The sequence below is a fragment of the Sclerotinia sclerotiorum genome, genomic scaffold (assembly GCF_000146945.2).
Source record: "Sclerotinia sclerotiorum 1980 UF-70 scaffold_21 genomic scaffold, whole genome shotgun sequence".
In the NCBI taxonomy this organism is placed as follows: Eukaryota; Fungi; Ascomycota; class Leotiomycetes; order Helotiales; family Sclerotiniaceae; genus Sclerotinia; species Sclerotinia sclerotiorum.
The window spans coordinates 619,986-635,882 of NW_001820815.1; the positions used below are offsets into that span (position 1 = coordinate 619,986).

Here is a 15,897-nt window from a genome sequence, read left to right on the forward strand (position 1 = left end):
CTCCTTAAAAATTAATCAGTAAATAAGCCAAGTAATCCGACCCTCATCCCCCTCCATCACCACATCACCACCACCTCTCACAAACTACTCTTCCCCCATCCATTGCCTCGACTCCTTGTCCTAGTCTTCGTCCCAGTTCTTGTATATACGAAGTAAATTCATCAGTTAAAGCAGGTGGTCCGCATATATATGTTATTGTTTGATTTTGATTTTCTTTTTGATTTTCACTTTCCTCTTCTTTTTCATCTTTTGGAACTTCTTTTCTTGTTATAGTTTTTGTAGGAGGAAAAGAAAGAGCAAGTTCGATATCTCTAAGAGAGATTCTGCGGGGGTGGGTGGTGATATTTTTGTATGAAGGGTTGAAGGTAGATGAGGGTGAGGAGGAGGGAAAGGGTCTGGTGATGAAGAGCTGAAAATCCCAATTTTTATGAGCGGAGAATAGTGTGAGGAGGCGGGGGAGGAAGAGGATTTCTTCTTCTTTTTCTTCTCTTCCTTCGTGCTCTTCTTCTTCTCTGATAGAAAAGGGTGCTTTAGTACCTTTAGTACTATAAAGAAATTTAACTTCTAGATTCTCCAGACAATTTTTTCGTCTGGTTGTTCGTTCTATTCTTGAAATTTCGTCTTCTTCATCTATGATATTACTAGGAGTGAGGTTTTCCGTCGTGTTTGATTCTGAGATTCGGGAGATTTCGGTGTGGATGTAAGTGACCATGCTTATGAGGGGGTTTATACCCATTCCGCCTGCTATGAATATGATTTTTTTTATTTCGGTTGGGGTTTTGGTTTCGGTTTCTTTTTCGGGATTTGGATTTGGATTTGGATTTGTAGGATTGAATTGGTGTTTGAGAGATGTTTCTTGGAGTGGGGTTTTAGAGCTGGGGTTGTTGGAGGATGAATGTAAAGGCGGGTTGGATGAAGATGGTGAAGGAGAAATAAAAGGGAATGAAGGAGGTAGGGTAAAAGATCCACCAATTCTAACTTTTACTTCTTGGTTGAGGATTAAAGTAGGAGGTTGAAATAACCAAGATACTTGTTTGCTGATTTTTTCCTGCTGGATGGGTTTTTGAATCGCTAGTTCTATACCTGCTTCTTCGACTTCGACTTCGTTCGTATTTCTTGGGAATGTTTGTGAATGGGAAGAATATGGTGAGGAAGTGGATGGAGAATGAGGAGGGATATTAGTTATGCTAAATCCTCCGGGTTTTTCGATACCGGGAAGATAGAGATCTACCCATTGGCCGGGTTTCCAGGTGAGTTTTGATGGGGATTGGATGGATGGGGTGGGTGATCTTGATGTGGATGTGGATTTAGAAGATGTGGATGCTGAAGGAGGTGAAGGCCTAGGGGAGAGATAAAAGAGCCGCGTCGTAGAATTTACAGGTGTTGTTGAGGTGAGGAAGAGGTTATGTAGCGACTAGTGGGTTGTTAGTTGTTAGGTTATTTTGGTATTTTGTGGGTTGGAGGAGTGAGTCTGTTGATGTTTGTGGATGAGGAGATATTCTTGAGGAGGATAGAAAAGTATATGGGAAAAGAAGGAAGAGCGAAAATTATGGATATAGATAAATAAATGAGCATATGCATACCTCATCCCTCGGTTCGATCGCCGTTCGTTCGATATGACTTAGATATCCTTTTCCTTCCTTTTCCACTTCAGTTCCTCCATTTTCATTCTCCTTTTCTTTCTTTCGCTCCAGATCACAAGGAGGAGCAGGAGCAAGACTCTCCTCCCTCAGAATTTCAGACCTAGACGCCATCATCCGACGGAAATCTACACTATCCTTTGATTGTAATCTTACAACCCGTGCTCTAGAGCCCCAAAATATCCGTCGTGTCAATGATTGAATGCGTTGATAATGAGACAGCAAAGAGCTCATTTATCTAAAAGCTGTTAAAAAGTTTTTAAGGCGATTTCGTAGTGTTGGTTGGTTCTTGATATTCATTGAATGTGCATGAGAAGGGGGAGGAAAGCATGCATGATGATATACATGGATTGAGGTGAGGTTCATGATGGCGCTTAGTAAGCAGATAAAAGGGCAAGGTTGTTGAAGCCTTGGTTGGTTAAGTTGTAGTGTTGACAGAAAGATATGAGCGTTTTTCTTTTTGATTATTTTGACCAAATTGCTATACTGATAATTGGAACACGTGTGTAATGTGATGAAATATAGTAGCTCATCACCGGCACGAATAGGTGGTCGAGAACTGTGGCTGTGGCATCGTGGCTCTAGCTGTGGCTGGTAAGGTTACCGTGACCTCATCTGAATATTTGTATAATCTTACAATATTATGCCTCGTCGTGTCTTTTTACAATATATATATTTTTCAGTATTTCTTGCTTGATACATTTGTATCCTCTCAGATAATAGATGAAGGAGTTTCTTGGTCTCTTACCTCGTTCGTTGGGCACATTGAACATATGGCCAGTAGTATTCAAAGTGTCTTGTCGTACAGGCAGCACATCAGATGTAGACAGCCACAAAGCCAGGAACACTGACATCAACTACCTTATCCTTTGAATAGCTAGATTCATAGCTGTATAGGTCTGGTGTAACTCATATCATGTGAACGGGATATGCAACTCAATCCGCCATACATACGAATAATGAGGCTGAGCTGAGTTGTGTATCTTGGACAACCAAATTTTTATTCAAGTTTCTGTTCTATTCCATAATCATAGCGTGACAATTGCTAATTTATATTAAAACCATACAGTCTCAAAACATATTGTCGTGAACTTCTGACACCAGCACCCGAGCCCTGTTCGGACATGTCTCCATCATGGCACAATCCAGTCCCACATTTATTGCAATGAATAACCTTGGGACTTCTGCTTCAACATCAGCTGTTACACCTACCCAACAGAAATTTAATTCCTCAACTGCAAGGCTGAATCTTCCTACACAAGGAGTTGCACCCTGCCCTCAAGGACAACCACAACTATGGGCAATTCCAGCTGGTATCCCAAGTAATAAGGCTCTTGCTCAAGGCCAAAGACCGAATCAGCCTGTACGACAAAGCTTACAAGCTCAAGGTCAGCCATTACATGCGCAACCCATAGTATCTCAAGTCGTTCAATGTGGATGTCTACCCGGAAATCTATGTTCACAGCATACACCCGTCCCGAGTCCTAATCCTATTGTTAGGTGTATGAAGTTTCTTGTCTGTTGGGATTGCGGACCTCTTGGAGCTACAATTGCCATTATCGCTTTTGCGGTTGGTACCATCATATCCTACTTTGGTATAAAGCTGGCTATTTGGACTGCTACTGAGGACTATATTGAACATTGTCAGGCAGATGAGGTGTGTCTTCATTAACCAATTCGCAGATTATCCAACTTCGTACTAAAAAATCTCTAGGAAGCACAGCGAGCGACGCTCCAATGTAAAAAGGCAGCTGGTCAAGCTCTACCTCCACCACCATTTTTCGAGTATGATCCTACAAACAATACTGTTGTTCGTCGAACATTGGGTGGAATGCTATTAGGTTCTACTAAGTCAATCTCTTACAACAACAATTACGTTTGGGCATACGCGCTCCTGTGTTGTACATTTTGCTGGTTAATTCTGTCCATGACATGCTATTTGGCATGGAAATTACCAGGTACTCGACGCATATGGGCTGGATATTCCCGAAAAATAGCCGCGGATTCCTCAAATAAAGTTTGGCATCCCTCATCAATTTCCGATCCAAATCGAAGATTCAGTCGTACGCCTAGGCGTACCGCTTGCCTGCAAGCCATTGAGATTAGTGGTGTAGGGAGCGAGTCAGGATGTGAGCCTTATGGGATCACAAGTGCCTCATCATATGCAATAATAGCAAATGAAGACAACACTAGTAATGTGAGGCGTCGTGGCTAAAATCGCCTCACTTGGAACCAAAATCCTAGATTCTCGCGACTTGAAGAAAACGAAGGCTGTCGAATGAAAAAAGACGAAGAATTTATACGAGAGTCATTGGTAGCTCGAGGTGTTACGTTTCCCACGAAAATAAAGCTTTCAAATAATGGAAATCAAGAGATCACTTACTTTGGGGACGAACACGCCATCGATCATTTTCGTCGACTGGCAGAAAATTCATGTAATTTCACAAAAATAATTCGGCTTCGACTTCGTTCTTTTGCGCATTGCGAAATCCTAGGTCTCCTTGGACTTTATGGTTTGGAGATCTCTGCATGTACTGGGAATGCAAGATGTATCTCTTTAATTGATATGCTATCCATTCCCCCATTGAACAGTATTTTAACATCTTTTCCGTGGATGGACCCTAATATCAGACGAGCAATTACGAGAGTAGCGAACAGCAAGAACGCAGAAACGTTCTTGAAAGTTTATATAGAAAATCCAGCTTGGCAAGAAGAGATTAAAAAAGCCATCATAATTTGCCTAGATCTTCTCAAACCTACAGGAATCGACAGTGGAGGTAACCTTGTCGCTCTGTACCATGGCCAAGGCAGCTTAACAACTGTTAAATTCCCCAAAGAGTTTTTTAGTTGGGATAAGACTCTAGGAGAAATGTCAGGAAATTTTACTGTTGCTGTTGTTACAGATATGTGCCTCTCTTCGCAATCTCCGGTGCACGGGAAGAGATGCCAAAATGGCGTACACAATGATGAAGACTCGGGATCTCTAAACTCAAATCTCAATCGTGGCACGAAATCCAGGTTCATCTATCTATCAAAGGCTTATCATGAGGAAGCCGAGGCGGTGAAAAATATTAGACGGTAGATGCAGGTGCTGCCGACCAACGACTTATTTTGTGAAAATAGGATATTTTATTGTAAAAGAGCCAGTATTGGAACTGAGGGATCACACCTTTCCAAAATTGTTAGCCGCAGATTGGACTACAAGCCCAATTCCAACTTCGTATCATTTGAACCAAGACTTGCATGATAAGCCCACCTTTGTCGACTGTGCGGGTAGAATCAACAAAGAGTACGGAATCCGACACATCACAACGTACATACTTGGCCGTACGCCGAATGAATTCAGGAGACTAAAGAGAAAAAGGATGGATAATTTTTTTACGTACGACTTTCACAGGCCGATGATGGCATAGCTTGTAATTCATTCCAATATCTTACCGGTCAAAACGAAACTTGAGGCTTTCGAAGGCATTTGGCCATTCATGAATCATTGTCTTCGCATGGCCACTTCCGTTTCAAAGAATTTTTGGCTAAAAATGTGGACGAAATATAATGTTACTAGAATTAGGTAATATTCGACCCAAGTTGCAAATTCTAAGAGCATCTAATGACCAAGGCTATTTAGTAGATGATCTTTCAGCATGAATTTTCAGTTGTTACGGAGTGAGATTCGGATTCTGCTTGTCTGGTGAAGATATAATGGCTCATGTATTGGAGGTCTTGCTTTTGCGATCATGTCCATGTGTTACGTTCATAGCTAAAACGCTTTCATTACCACACGACGGAAAGATTTGGGGACTTTTAATGCACAGTAAAACGGGCTTGAATATGAAAATTAGGGATTGATATTATATAAAGAGAAATTTTTTTAGGAAAGATATTTTTTGAAGACGAAAAGTGCGATGTGACAAGAGTAACATCTAAAATGAGCATAAACTTGCCTATGCTGTATGATATCTCTTTCTACCCATGGCCCTAGGAGTGATAGGGAAAGGTCTCGCAATGTGTCAATGCCAGTTATCTAGAATATCGATCTTTGACTTAAAATTTGAGGTCTCGGGAAGCATTTATTTGTAGTGAGATTTACAATAGTCGGGGATGTGGATGAAGAAACGGGAGTACAAATTGAAGTGTTTATGTATGAATTCAGGGAATAAAAGAAGGAAATGAAATGAAAAACACTAAAATGAATTCAAGAGAAATTGGATGAGGGAAGCGGATTAGGGTTTCTACCCATGCTCGGCTCGTCTATTGAGAAGGGATGACTTCGGTTTCATTGATTTACCCCCTCGCTTAACGATGAGGTGGATCCAAATTTTATTCATGATTGACCTCTACACTAATGACTTTCATCACTACTCAATCCTTTCTGCTATCATTTAAAATTATCAAATTTTTATTCAACCGATTCATTGAACTGCCTTTACCAAAATAGACGTCGCATCGACAATAAATACACTTCTTGAACCACTGTCACTTTTTTACGTTAATTAAATAATGACATCATTACAACCCAAAGTAGACTGTCTGGTGGTATTAACATATTAAAAATGGATGAATGAAGTAAGATTAATTCTCATACCCAAGAAAATGTAATTAATCCTATAGAACTTCGCATTATTGATATTATATATCTTTATCATTTAAACAAACCTCAAACCACACATCAAAATAATCGACCCCACTTCCAACACTCAAGTATTTAATAATTACATGATAATTATCCCACTCTTCTCGTCTAGACCAAACTCCTGGATTCCGTTTCTAATTTCCAGTTTTCAGCATTCGGGAAACTAGTCTTAAATCAAATTATAGAAAAAACTTCAACTAAAACATCGGCTTAGTATATTGGATACCCACCCAAGAAAAAACCATGATTAGACGCTGGAATACAGTTAGCGCGCCGAGGCAGAGGCGCGATCTGATTAATCAAGATAATAGATAATTGATTTTGTGATTAGGCCTAGAGAGTAATATTTACAGAACTTGGTACGATTGAGTGAGGGTAATTATGTTTTATTAACATAAGCGTATTTACTATGACTGACGGTTTTTTTTCACTATTCTAATAGATGAGATTAGATGGCTATAAGAGAATTTAGTTGTGATTCCTTGTAATTATAATTCCTCTTTTATTAATTATTAATTATTCATAATCAATATCTAATTGGTGTTGTTCTATTACCAACTACTCTCTCCCACCATCCCATGCGACCATACGAATGCTACCCATACAACTAATTATCACTATCCCCACTCCTCCATCCTTAATTATCTGTCCCTCTATTTTCTCCCTTATTACCCGAGCCTCTATAATCTCCACCCACTCTCATCTAATTTAATCATCACCACCCAAATTCATCGGAACTAATTCCACCTTCCCACCCCTACTAGCACCCACTCCTCCTCTACCACTCGTAACCCCTCTAATCATCAACAAAGCCAATCTCCCCTTCAACCTCTCCCTATTTTCACTTATCAAATTTCCCGAGCCATCCGTACTATCCGTGCCGCCCCTTGTTCCCCTCGCATGAAAATGATTCATCATTGCCGTTTGACCTTCTTTATGAGGTCGAGGTCTATTTACATGACCACTCCGAGTCGAATTTATGTACGAAGGACGTGGCACATCTGAGTTTTCCTGTTCTATCTTGATGACCTCATCAGTATTTTCCTCCCCGCTGCTATTTTTCGATCTACATGTAACGTAGCTTGAGTCTTTAGTTTCATCGTGTTTTGGATCCGTGATATGAACCTCATCTTCTTCTTTATCTTCCACGCGAAAACAATTACTCGCAAGAGCCCTCTTCAAACACATCAACTTTATCTCCTTCTCCTTCTCACCCTCACCCTCACCCTCACCCTCACTCTCACTCTCGCAAGATATGCTGTTGGAGAATTCAAGAGCTTTAGCATCAGCTAAATCCGCTTCGTCTAGCACGCACTCCATACTGCCTAATGGCAATATCACCTGTCGCACACTCTTGCTTTTGTATCCAAATGATGAACCAGATCTTCTATCAATCCTGACGCCAAGCAAAGTGCTCACTGGAGATCTAGCTCTCATGGTATTTTCTGACGCAGTATCAGAATCGTCAGATGGGGAATTATTCGACATCATCGATATAGGTCCAGCATCTGATGGATTTGGATCATTGATTGCCGGTTCGGGTAATTTGAAAAGACCAAAAGGGATAGAAGCTGAGCTACGAGCTCTTCGAAGTGCTTTTTTAACTGTGTTACTATATGCAAATTGATCTGAAGCTGCTCCCTCGGTACTCTGGCTTCCGCTATGATGCGCAGATGAAAATCTTCTCCTTAGAGATTGTTTCGATACTGAATGAACAAGTGGTTTGAGTTTCTGTTTGATGCGGTTAATGGTGGGAAAACGTGGAATTTCGGAATCGCTCCCATCGCTAAGTGGGAAGGAAAATGTCGTCCCAGACGTTTTGGTCTGTCTTGCTCCACGTTTAGAGGCTGTTGTAGATGATTTGTGATGAGTTCGATCGTTATTATGAGATGTTGGGTCAACACGATCTGAGGTAGTAGGATGATTTGACATGGAATGTACAATGGTCTGTTCTGCTACAACCTCTGATTCTCTGCGTCGTGAGCCAAACAAGGACTTTGTGGCAGACCAAGTTGGCTTCCACCTCTCCTCTGTTTGCTTGAAACTAGTGATAGCACCAGTACGTATGAAATCATCCCCTGTACCAGAGCCTCCACGCAAGCTGACCTTGCCGCTTCGAACGCTAGCTTGGGGGTTTGCTGTAACGTATTCGTGAGTAAAGGCAGGATTGGTGTTGGAAAAGTCGCAATGCGAGGGTTTCAATGGAAGATGCTGCAATTCAATCTCATCGATAATGATAGAATCATGACCTTCTTCACAAGTTTTGATTGTAATTTTGGTAAAAGGATTTGGAGGTTTGGTAGAAGAACTAGGAGAATCACTTCCCACCACCGGTTGAAGCATGGAAAGTCGGAGAGGAGAACTGCTAACAGCAGAATAACTTCTCGAGGCTCTATCGCTTCTGCCTGTATCGTTTGCTCCATCCATAAACCGCAAAGTTCCGGGCCACACGGGAGCAGCTTGTACTGTTGCACCAGTATTATTGCGATTAGATTTCATGTAGCGTCCGATATCATCAGTGCAACAACAGAAACTCATCAAAATCACAAAACATACGCATGCTGCGACGATATACATAAGTTGATATGGAGTTACTGCGAGATTTCCAAATTCGGGAAAGTGTGAATGCACATTCGTAGATGGCTCGCTGATGGAACTGGCGGGTCTCGTGATTGCAGTCGCGGCTGTGCTATCTGAAGGCCCTTTATACAGAAAAGATGTTACCAATGTCTGGATAGGTGAAAAGGTTGAAGTTCTGGTTGTGATGATAGCTGGCAAGGTGAGTAAATTGCTTGTCCTGCTTGTAGAAATCGATGTCGCCGAAGGGCGATTCTGTAGGAGCCCCAGCCTTGCCGTGCTAGTAAGGTTCACGAAGCCTGCAGTTACACCTAGAGGATCCTGTATTGATTGGCTAAAAGCCATGATATCTTTGATTATTGATCGGAGCTATGCGTGAAAGAATGTCGTAGTCAATATACGATATGTCAGTTATTTGTTGTAGTCGAAATCAATGAAGAAGCAATGTCTGATCATAAATTTGTAACAGTAACGATGCGCAGGCTTGAGAAATACCAGTATCCAAATGTGTAGATTCCTTTGAGATCAAAGGAAGGGAAATGTATTGAGATGTATCCATCATAACTGATAATTCCGATTTTGATGGAAAGAGCGACGCTGGCTAGGATTAAATTGGCCATGACGGAAGGGGAAGCTGCCACACGAACCTTAGCTTACTTCCAGAGCTCTATCAACACTACCTTTATGCATCAAGTATGTCAGAAACGAAAGAAGAAGCGGTAATAAAAGACGTAGCATACTATGCAGAGGCTACGGGATTGAGGCTCATTGTCAGAACAACCCGTTCTAGAACAGGATCATAATTCTTGCACAAGTTTGATGTAACACTGATTACCGTCGTGCCGCTTCTCTCCTCGAAGATTCTCACTGGAATATTGATGGCCTTGCAATGTTGAAGTAATGTTGCAAATCGGGTCTTTCAGTCCTTATCCAAGAAAGGGGCAACTGTGCAGTTTCGCTTACTGTTGCCCCCATGACTTTGAAAGATAAAAACCTAGATACCATTCATTCAACCCAAGCATTTCGAGACCATTTAACACATAATCAAGCATCGGAAGAGCCATGCCCCATTTAACCACACGCTTGAGACGAATATGAAGCGTTTGCACGTTCAAGGCAGATATCTATTGCGCATGCTTGACTCTCTCCCGTTGTTAACAGCTCCTTCATATCAGGGTCAATAGGGTCAATGATCAAATGATACTTAAAGATAGTATAAGCAATTATAGATCTAATACTTTGATGCAGCCGAAAAATTAACGCATTTAAATAAAATTTCCGTAATGTTGAAATACAAGAGTTTTGAGTGGCTAGATTAGTGGATTTGCTATTGATCGCCATCATGGCCGCTAAAACTCCCCGTAATAAATTTGGCGCGTCGCGACTTTTCCACTTTAGAACGCGTTACCCCAATCTGTAAATCCGAAGCAGAGAGGAACATTCTAACTAAACATCGAATTCGAAATACACCTTTGAAAATACAACAAAATGATACGTCAAGACCCGAACAGATTCTCCAAGAGACAAAAACCAGACTATAGAAAAACTCAATTTGCAGAAAAACCTGCCTATAAAGATCTTAGCTACCCGCACCGTTTGAATTTCTACTCGATTCCCCCAACCGCCGATATAACTCTGGAACAATTTGAGCAATGGGCTATTGATCGGTTGCGAGGTATATACGAAAACTTTCAAATTCTGTGAATGTTCAATAACATGAAAAATAGTTCTCGCAGAGCTCGAAGCATGTTCTTTCAGAAACAGATCACCCGCCGAAACAGCTGACCATATGAAACCTCTCCTCGATAAATACCTACCACTTTCTACCTCTTCCTCCGGCTCCAGTGCACTGCAGGCTGAAAGGCAGAAGGATCATTATAGTCATTTCATACTGCGGCTTGCATTTGCTTCCACAGAAGACTTGCGAAGACGGTTTTCTCGGGTTGAGTCGATGTTATTCCGCTTGCGGTTTCAGGTAGACGATTTGAAGGGACGACAAGCATTTGTGGAAGGCCTAAATCTAGATTGGGAAACAGTGAGTGAGGAAGAAAAGAGGGAGAATTGGGAACAATTGAAAGGCGCGGCTGGCTGGGATAAAATGCGAATAGAAGAAGAGAGTTGGTTCAAGGTAGACTGGGAGAGAGTACCCGAATTAGTAGAGAGTCGGAGAGTATTCTTGAGGGGTGGAAAGGCATACGTACATTCCAGAGAACAACTATCCATGGTTGTGGCGGAGTTTACCAATAGGCTGGATAAAGCTTTAGAGGTTTGTTTGTTCATTTGTGACTCCTCATTGTGATATGTCCTAATAATTTTCTCAGATTACTTCTCGCGCACTTCCTCGACTTGACGAAGACGATCGATTAACGCCAATCCTTACACATCTCTCCCAAAACTTCACCACGCCCGATGCAAATTATTCTGGCTCAGCTACTGCGGTGGATGGAGCCGACATATCCGCCCGCAATATCGATGTACTGTCATCTTCATTCCCTCTTTGCATGCAAAACCTCCACAGATCTCTTCGCCGCGATGCTCACCTTAAACATTACGGTCGTCTGCAATACACTCTTTTTCTTAAAGGTATTGGTTTAAACCTAGAAGAATGTCTTGTATTTTGGCGATCTTCTTTCAGCAAAATTACCGACGACGTCTTCAATAAAGAATATAGATATAATGTTCGTCACGCATATGGTGATGTGGGAGGAGATTCCAACCGTAGAGGAAATGGATACTCTCCGTTTAGTTGTCAGAAGATTTTAACGGAACATCCTCCAGGTCCAGGAGAATCACATGGTTGTCCTTACAGACATTTTAGTGTGGATAACCTGACATCATTATTGCGTGCAGTAGGCGTTAATGATCAAGAGGTCTTGCGAGGGGTAAAAGAGGATAAAGAGAAACAGAAATTTCATCTTGCTTGTAATCGGTATGTAGTTCGGAATCCACCTCCTGGAGCAAATGCTAATCTATTTAGGGTCTTCGAATATGCACATAAACAGGAGATCAAGAAAGTCAAAGACAATGGTACATGGGAAGCGGCACAATTAGAAACGATTGTCCACCCTAACGAGTACTTCAAACGAAGTTACCTACTTAAAAATATGGACAAAAATCCCGCCGTAGAGGAGGATGTCAGGATGGACGGTTAAATAATGTATGAATTATACGACATAGGTTAGTGGCGTTGCGATGGGAAGGATAGACGTTCTATGGGTTTGTTATTATAGATATCATGATTAAGACTTGATGTATCTTCATGAGTGAGGAGAGTAGTTGAATATATTGAGTTTGCGCTTTCATTCTATTCACTATTATCGCTTCTGAGAGTTCTCATTCGTCTGACTTCCGTCTGTTTCTTTTGAGCACACAATAGCTATCATACCTTCCAAACAATTGTTTATCTTTTAGGCAGTTTAGTGAGTCTTTTCCAACTCTTCCAATTAATTATATACTGGTCTAGGAACAACAAGAGCTCCTTCTTGTTGTTTCTCGACATTTCTCAAGCATCTGCAGATCGATCTATCAATAAAAAGATTTCCGCCAACTTCGTTCCTTGTCATTCACAGTATCCACTATCCATCTACGACTTCGATCTATACACACCAATTCAACGCACCACCAACAGTGTGCCGATCCCCACCCAGCCTACCTATCAAACTCCAAAACACGAAGCCTCACCCTAGTACCGATAGCCCACACTCTTAAACTTTCCTAGCACCCAAGCATTAACAAAAAATGGCCGCCAACCTGAACAAAAATGAGTCTGTCGATCTTACCACTTTTATCAACTCTGATGTCGTAAGGGAATTGTTTGCCTTCGGCTTAGGTGGAGTATTGGGATTAATCGCTTGGTATTTTACGTATTTCTATATGGTTGAGTTGGTATTTAAGAGGATTGATAGAGCGCAGGGGAATAGATTTGTCGAGAGGGATCGTAGGAATTTTAGAGTTTATGGTTAGGGGGGTTTTGTTGGCGTGGAGGGTATGGTTTGAGGAGTGCGTTAGGTACAACGGCGGAATGGATTAAAACTGTTGAATCGGCTGGAGGAATATTGGTGTTGGAGACTTGAGACTTGAGGGAGGCTGTGGTTGGATGAGCTGGTTGTGAAGGACTGTTATATACAATGGGATGGGGGTTGCATATGCTCTGACTTCAGCGACTTTGAACTCCGACGCAGGATAACAATGACCAAAATATGTCGATTCGACATATAGTTGCCATGCGGAACAATGTTTTGAACTGCATCAGTGTACTGCGGTGGATGCTGGGAGGAGAAGGATGGAGTTTGGAATCAGTGGTAATACAAAATGGACTTTCCTAGGTACAATGCATCCTCAAAACTTCACTCTATCACCATCATTAGCTAATCACCCATCTATTAGACTATAAAACTCATTTAATACACACCGCATGCAGCGAAAGCGAAACCTTATATGTGAATGCTCGTGAGTCGTGATTGGCATCCATACCACTCAATGAATGCAATAAGTCGAAACCACTAATAATTTCGCAACCATCAATTGAATATTCCATTTCTGTTTCCCACCTACCCCTCAAAGAAAAATGTTTTCATTTACAAAATCATCTACAACTACTTTTCAAACCCCCAAAACATAAAAAACTCCAAAATTTATCTCCCACATTCAAACAATCCCGTGCACATTCCACCATTCCACCCCCCAAAATAACCGAAACCGGCAAATTCCACCTTCCTTCCTAATTAGGTAATTTTGCTACACATCTCCCAAATTTTCTTCTTTATTCACCATACATACTATGTACTTATAATAAATACCTAGCTAACTACTTTATAATGAATGCTCATTGCTTATTTCCTTTTCCACGTTTGGATGATGGGGAATATGTGATTTTCGTGGACGAAGAAATAGGAATATGTTGAGTCTTCATCATGTAAGCCCAGCGACGGTTGTGTGTGGATTATTCTTGGGGGTTATGGTGGCTTTTATTGCGTTTGTTGTTACGTTTCGGATGGCGGTGGATAGGGTAAGGGAATTGGACGGGCCGGGGATTGTTTAGGGGGTATTGGTTGTGGGGGTGGGAAGATTGCTTTGCTTAAGATGATGGGCAATTCTTATAGAGGGGTTCCAGGAAAACCCGATGTCTCGGTTAGGAGGAGGGAGAGAGATGGGAGAGAATGTTTAGGGACAACTGAAGGTGAATATGGAATCCTAGAGATGTAAGTATCAAATTTATCAATACGTGGAGAGTGTACCTAGTTACTGACGACATCCGTGAGAGATACAGAATAAATCCACAATTACTATGGTATTAATCAATATTCAATATACCGCAACTGCGAATTCACACACACACACACAGAGATATCCAATTTCATTTTCCATGATATTCAATCAACCTATTCACTTTCGACAAGAATTTAGTACGGATAGCAGATTACAAGGCTGAAGAATCTAGTCTTACCATGACGAAAGAATTTCTCACACTTTCAAGAATCAACACACCAATATACCCTCAACATTCCCATCTTCTCGATATCATCTTCCTGTTTATAAAGCTTATAAATATTCTTCACGCCCTGCGGCAAATTATATGGATGACAGATTGATTACAAAGCTAAAATCTAGCTATTGTGAATCTATCGTCACTATATCCCGCTCGATTCGTCTTTTCTACTTATACAACCCCAGGACGCAGTATTTTCTAGCTATACAATTAGTAGAGTATGTATTTACCTGTCTCTCGTTCTGTTCTTGCATTAGCTGATCGTCACCAGCTAGACTTTCATGTTTGGCGTCACGGTCTCGCAGAAAGAGAGTGCATAGTCAACGTTGGAACTTTTTGATGGATAGGAGATTTGTTTGTTTACATATACACATATACGATCTTTACAAATTCTACCCCCGCGGTCCAATTCTCCTCTTATAACCTCAATCTCAAGCAACAGATATATCACAGATCTAGACGAATGCAACAATCCCAAAATCATCAGCAGCGAAACATCCCATTCATCCACTCATCCATTCACCAATCCAAATCCCTCAACTCCTCAACTCCTCAACCCCAATACTCAATATCCAAACCCCCTCAAACACCGAAAAATGCCTTCATCCACCACCCCCACATTCGTCCACTCAGAAACCATCCACATCGGCAACTGGCTTATACAGCGAGGTGAAGCAATTTTTATGTTTATCGTAGGAATGTTTCTCGGATTATTTTTCTTCCTTTTTACTTTTAGGGTTTTTGATGAGTTTATTCGGCCGGTTTATTTTGCTGGGTTGCCGGGTTTGAGGGATAGGAATGTGGATGTGGATGTGGGTTTGGGTTTGGGTTTGGATAGGATGGGAGGGAGGGGTGGGATGGATGGGAATTTGAGAGGGGGGAGGGGGGGTAGTGATGCGGTGCCGGTGCCGGTGGATAGGTTTAGAGGGGTGGTTTGATTTGTGGGGTGGAGGGAAGGGGATGGAGAGGGAGAGGGAGATGTGAATATATAGGGTAATTTTATGTTCATAGGCGGGGTTTGAAATACTTACTAAAGGCAAAATATCCACTCTCCGAAATCATAGGTTCAGTACCTTGAATCCAAAGTCTCCCGGTTCATTTAGCAGTCATTTAACTATATCCATTCAAAATACGAATTTAAATGATATAAATAACAATGAAAATTTTCATCTTCATCTTCATCTTTGATTTATGTACTTCCTACAACTTAATCTTACATTATATTGTGTTGTATTGTATCTTTATACATTTATCTACTATTTGAGATTCATTTCTATCTCTCTCTCTATTCACTTTCTTATAAGATCTATGACTCGCGATTGGTATAAGGAATTATCAAAACTTGAGGTTATTAACTAGGTAATCTTATTTAGATATAGAATTTTGGGGGATAAGTGATTATGTAGTGATGTTTTTTCATTGATTAGGTAATTAATTAATTACAATTATAATTATAATTATAGCGGTAGGTGGATGGGATTTAGTTTCGGGAATTATTATGGTATATTAGTTAGTGCACTTTTACATAGGCGATGCGGAAAAGGGGATTAGGGTTTTGCGAG

General features: G+C 41.1%; 7 protein-coding genes across 7 annotated transcripts; 4 read left to right on the forward strand and 3 right to left on the reverse strand.

Annotated features, from left to right (window-relative positions):
* Positions 1-64: 64 nt before the first annotated feature.
* On the reverse strand, positions 65-1,754 carry SS1G_12584 (predicted protein; the record flags this gene model as incomplete). The annotated part of the gene is made up of 2 exons (XM_001586547.1): positions 65-1,414; positions 1,584-1,754. The coding sequence occupies 2 exons, from the start codon at positions 1,752-1,754 to the stop codon at positions 65-67; spliced, it is 1,521 nt and encodes a 506-aa protein (XP_001586597.1).
* A 1,021-nt stretch (positions 1,755-2,775) lies between these two features.
* On the forward strand, positions 2,776-3,855 carry SS1G_12585 (predicted protein; the record flags this gene model as incomplete). Its single annotated transcript, XM_001586548.1, has 2 exons — positions 2,776-3,297; positions 3,355-3,855. The coding sequence occupies 2 exons, from the start codon at positions 2,776-2,778 to the stop codon at positions 3,853-3,855; spliced, it is 1,023 nt and encodes a 340-aa protein (XP_001586598.1).
* A 967-nt stretch (positions 3,856-4,822) lies between these two features.
* On the reverse strand, positions 4,823-5,112 carry SS1G_12586 (predicted protein; the record flags this gene model as incomplete). Its single annotated transcript, XM_001586549.1, has 2 exons — positions 4,823-4,905; positions 5,079-5,112. 2 exons carry the CDS (start codon positions 5,110-5,112, stop codon positions 4,823-4,825), a joined length of 117 nt encoding a protein of 38 aa, XP_001586599.1.
* A 1,866-nt stretch (positions 5,113-6,978) lies between these two features.
* Positions 6,979-8,830, reverse strand: SS1G_12587 (predicted protein; the record flags this gene model as incomplete). The annotated part of the gene is made up of 2 exons (XM_001586550.1): positions 6,979-8,735; positions 8,827-8,830. 2 exons carry the CDS (start codon positions 8,828-8,830, stop codon positions 6,979-6,981), a joined length of 1,761 nt encoding a protein of 586 aa, XP_001586600.1.
* A 1,359-nt stretch (positions 8,831-10,189) lies between these two features.
* Positions 10,190-11,999, forward strand: SS1G_12588 (hypothetical protein; the record flags this gene model as incomplete). Its single annotated transcript, XM_001586551.1, has 4 exons — positions 10,190-10,208; positions 10,575-11,113; positions 11,169-11,776; positions 11,825-11,999. The coding sequence occupies 4 exons, from the start codon at positions 10,190-10,192 to the stop codon at positions 11,997-11,999; spliced, it is 1,341 nt and encodes a 446-aa protein (XP_001586601.1).
* A 586-nt stretch (positions 12,000-12,585) lies between these two features.
* On the forward strand, positions 12,586-12,877 carry SS1G_12589 (predicted protein; the record flags this gene model as incomplete). The annotated part of the gene is made up of 2 exons (XM_001586552.1): positions 12,586-12,701; positions 12,760-12,877. 2 exons carry the CDS (start codon positions 12,586-12,588, stop codon positions 12,875-12,877), a joined length of 234 nt encoding a protein of 77 aa, XP_001586602.1.
* A 1,052-nt stretch (positions 12,878-13,929) lies between these two features.
* Positions 13,930-15,273, forward strand: SS1G_12590 (predicted protein; the record flags this gene model as incomplete). The annotated part of the gene is made up of 3 exons (XM_001586553.1): positions 13,930-14,048; positions 14,521-14,553; positions 14,778-15,273. 3 exons carry the CDS (start codon positions 13,930-13,932, stop codon positions 15,271-15,273), a joined length of 648 nt encoding a protein of 215 aa, XP_001586603.1.
* Between the last annotated feature and the right edge of the window lie 624 nt (positions 15,274-15,897).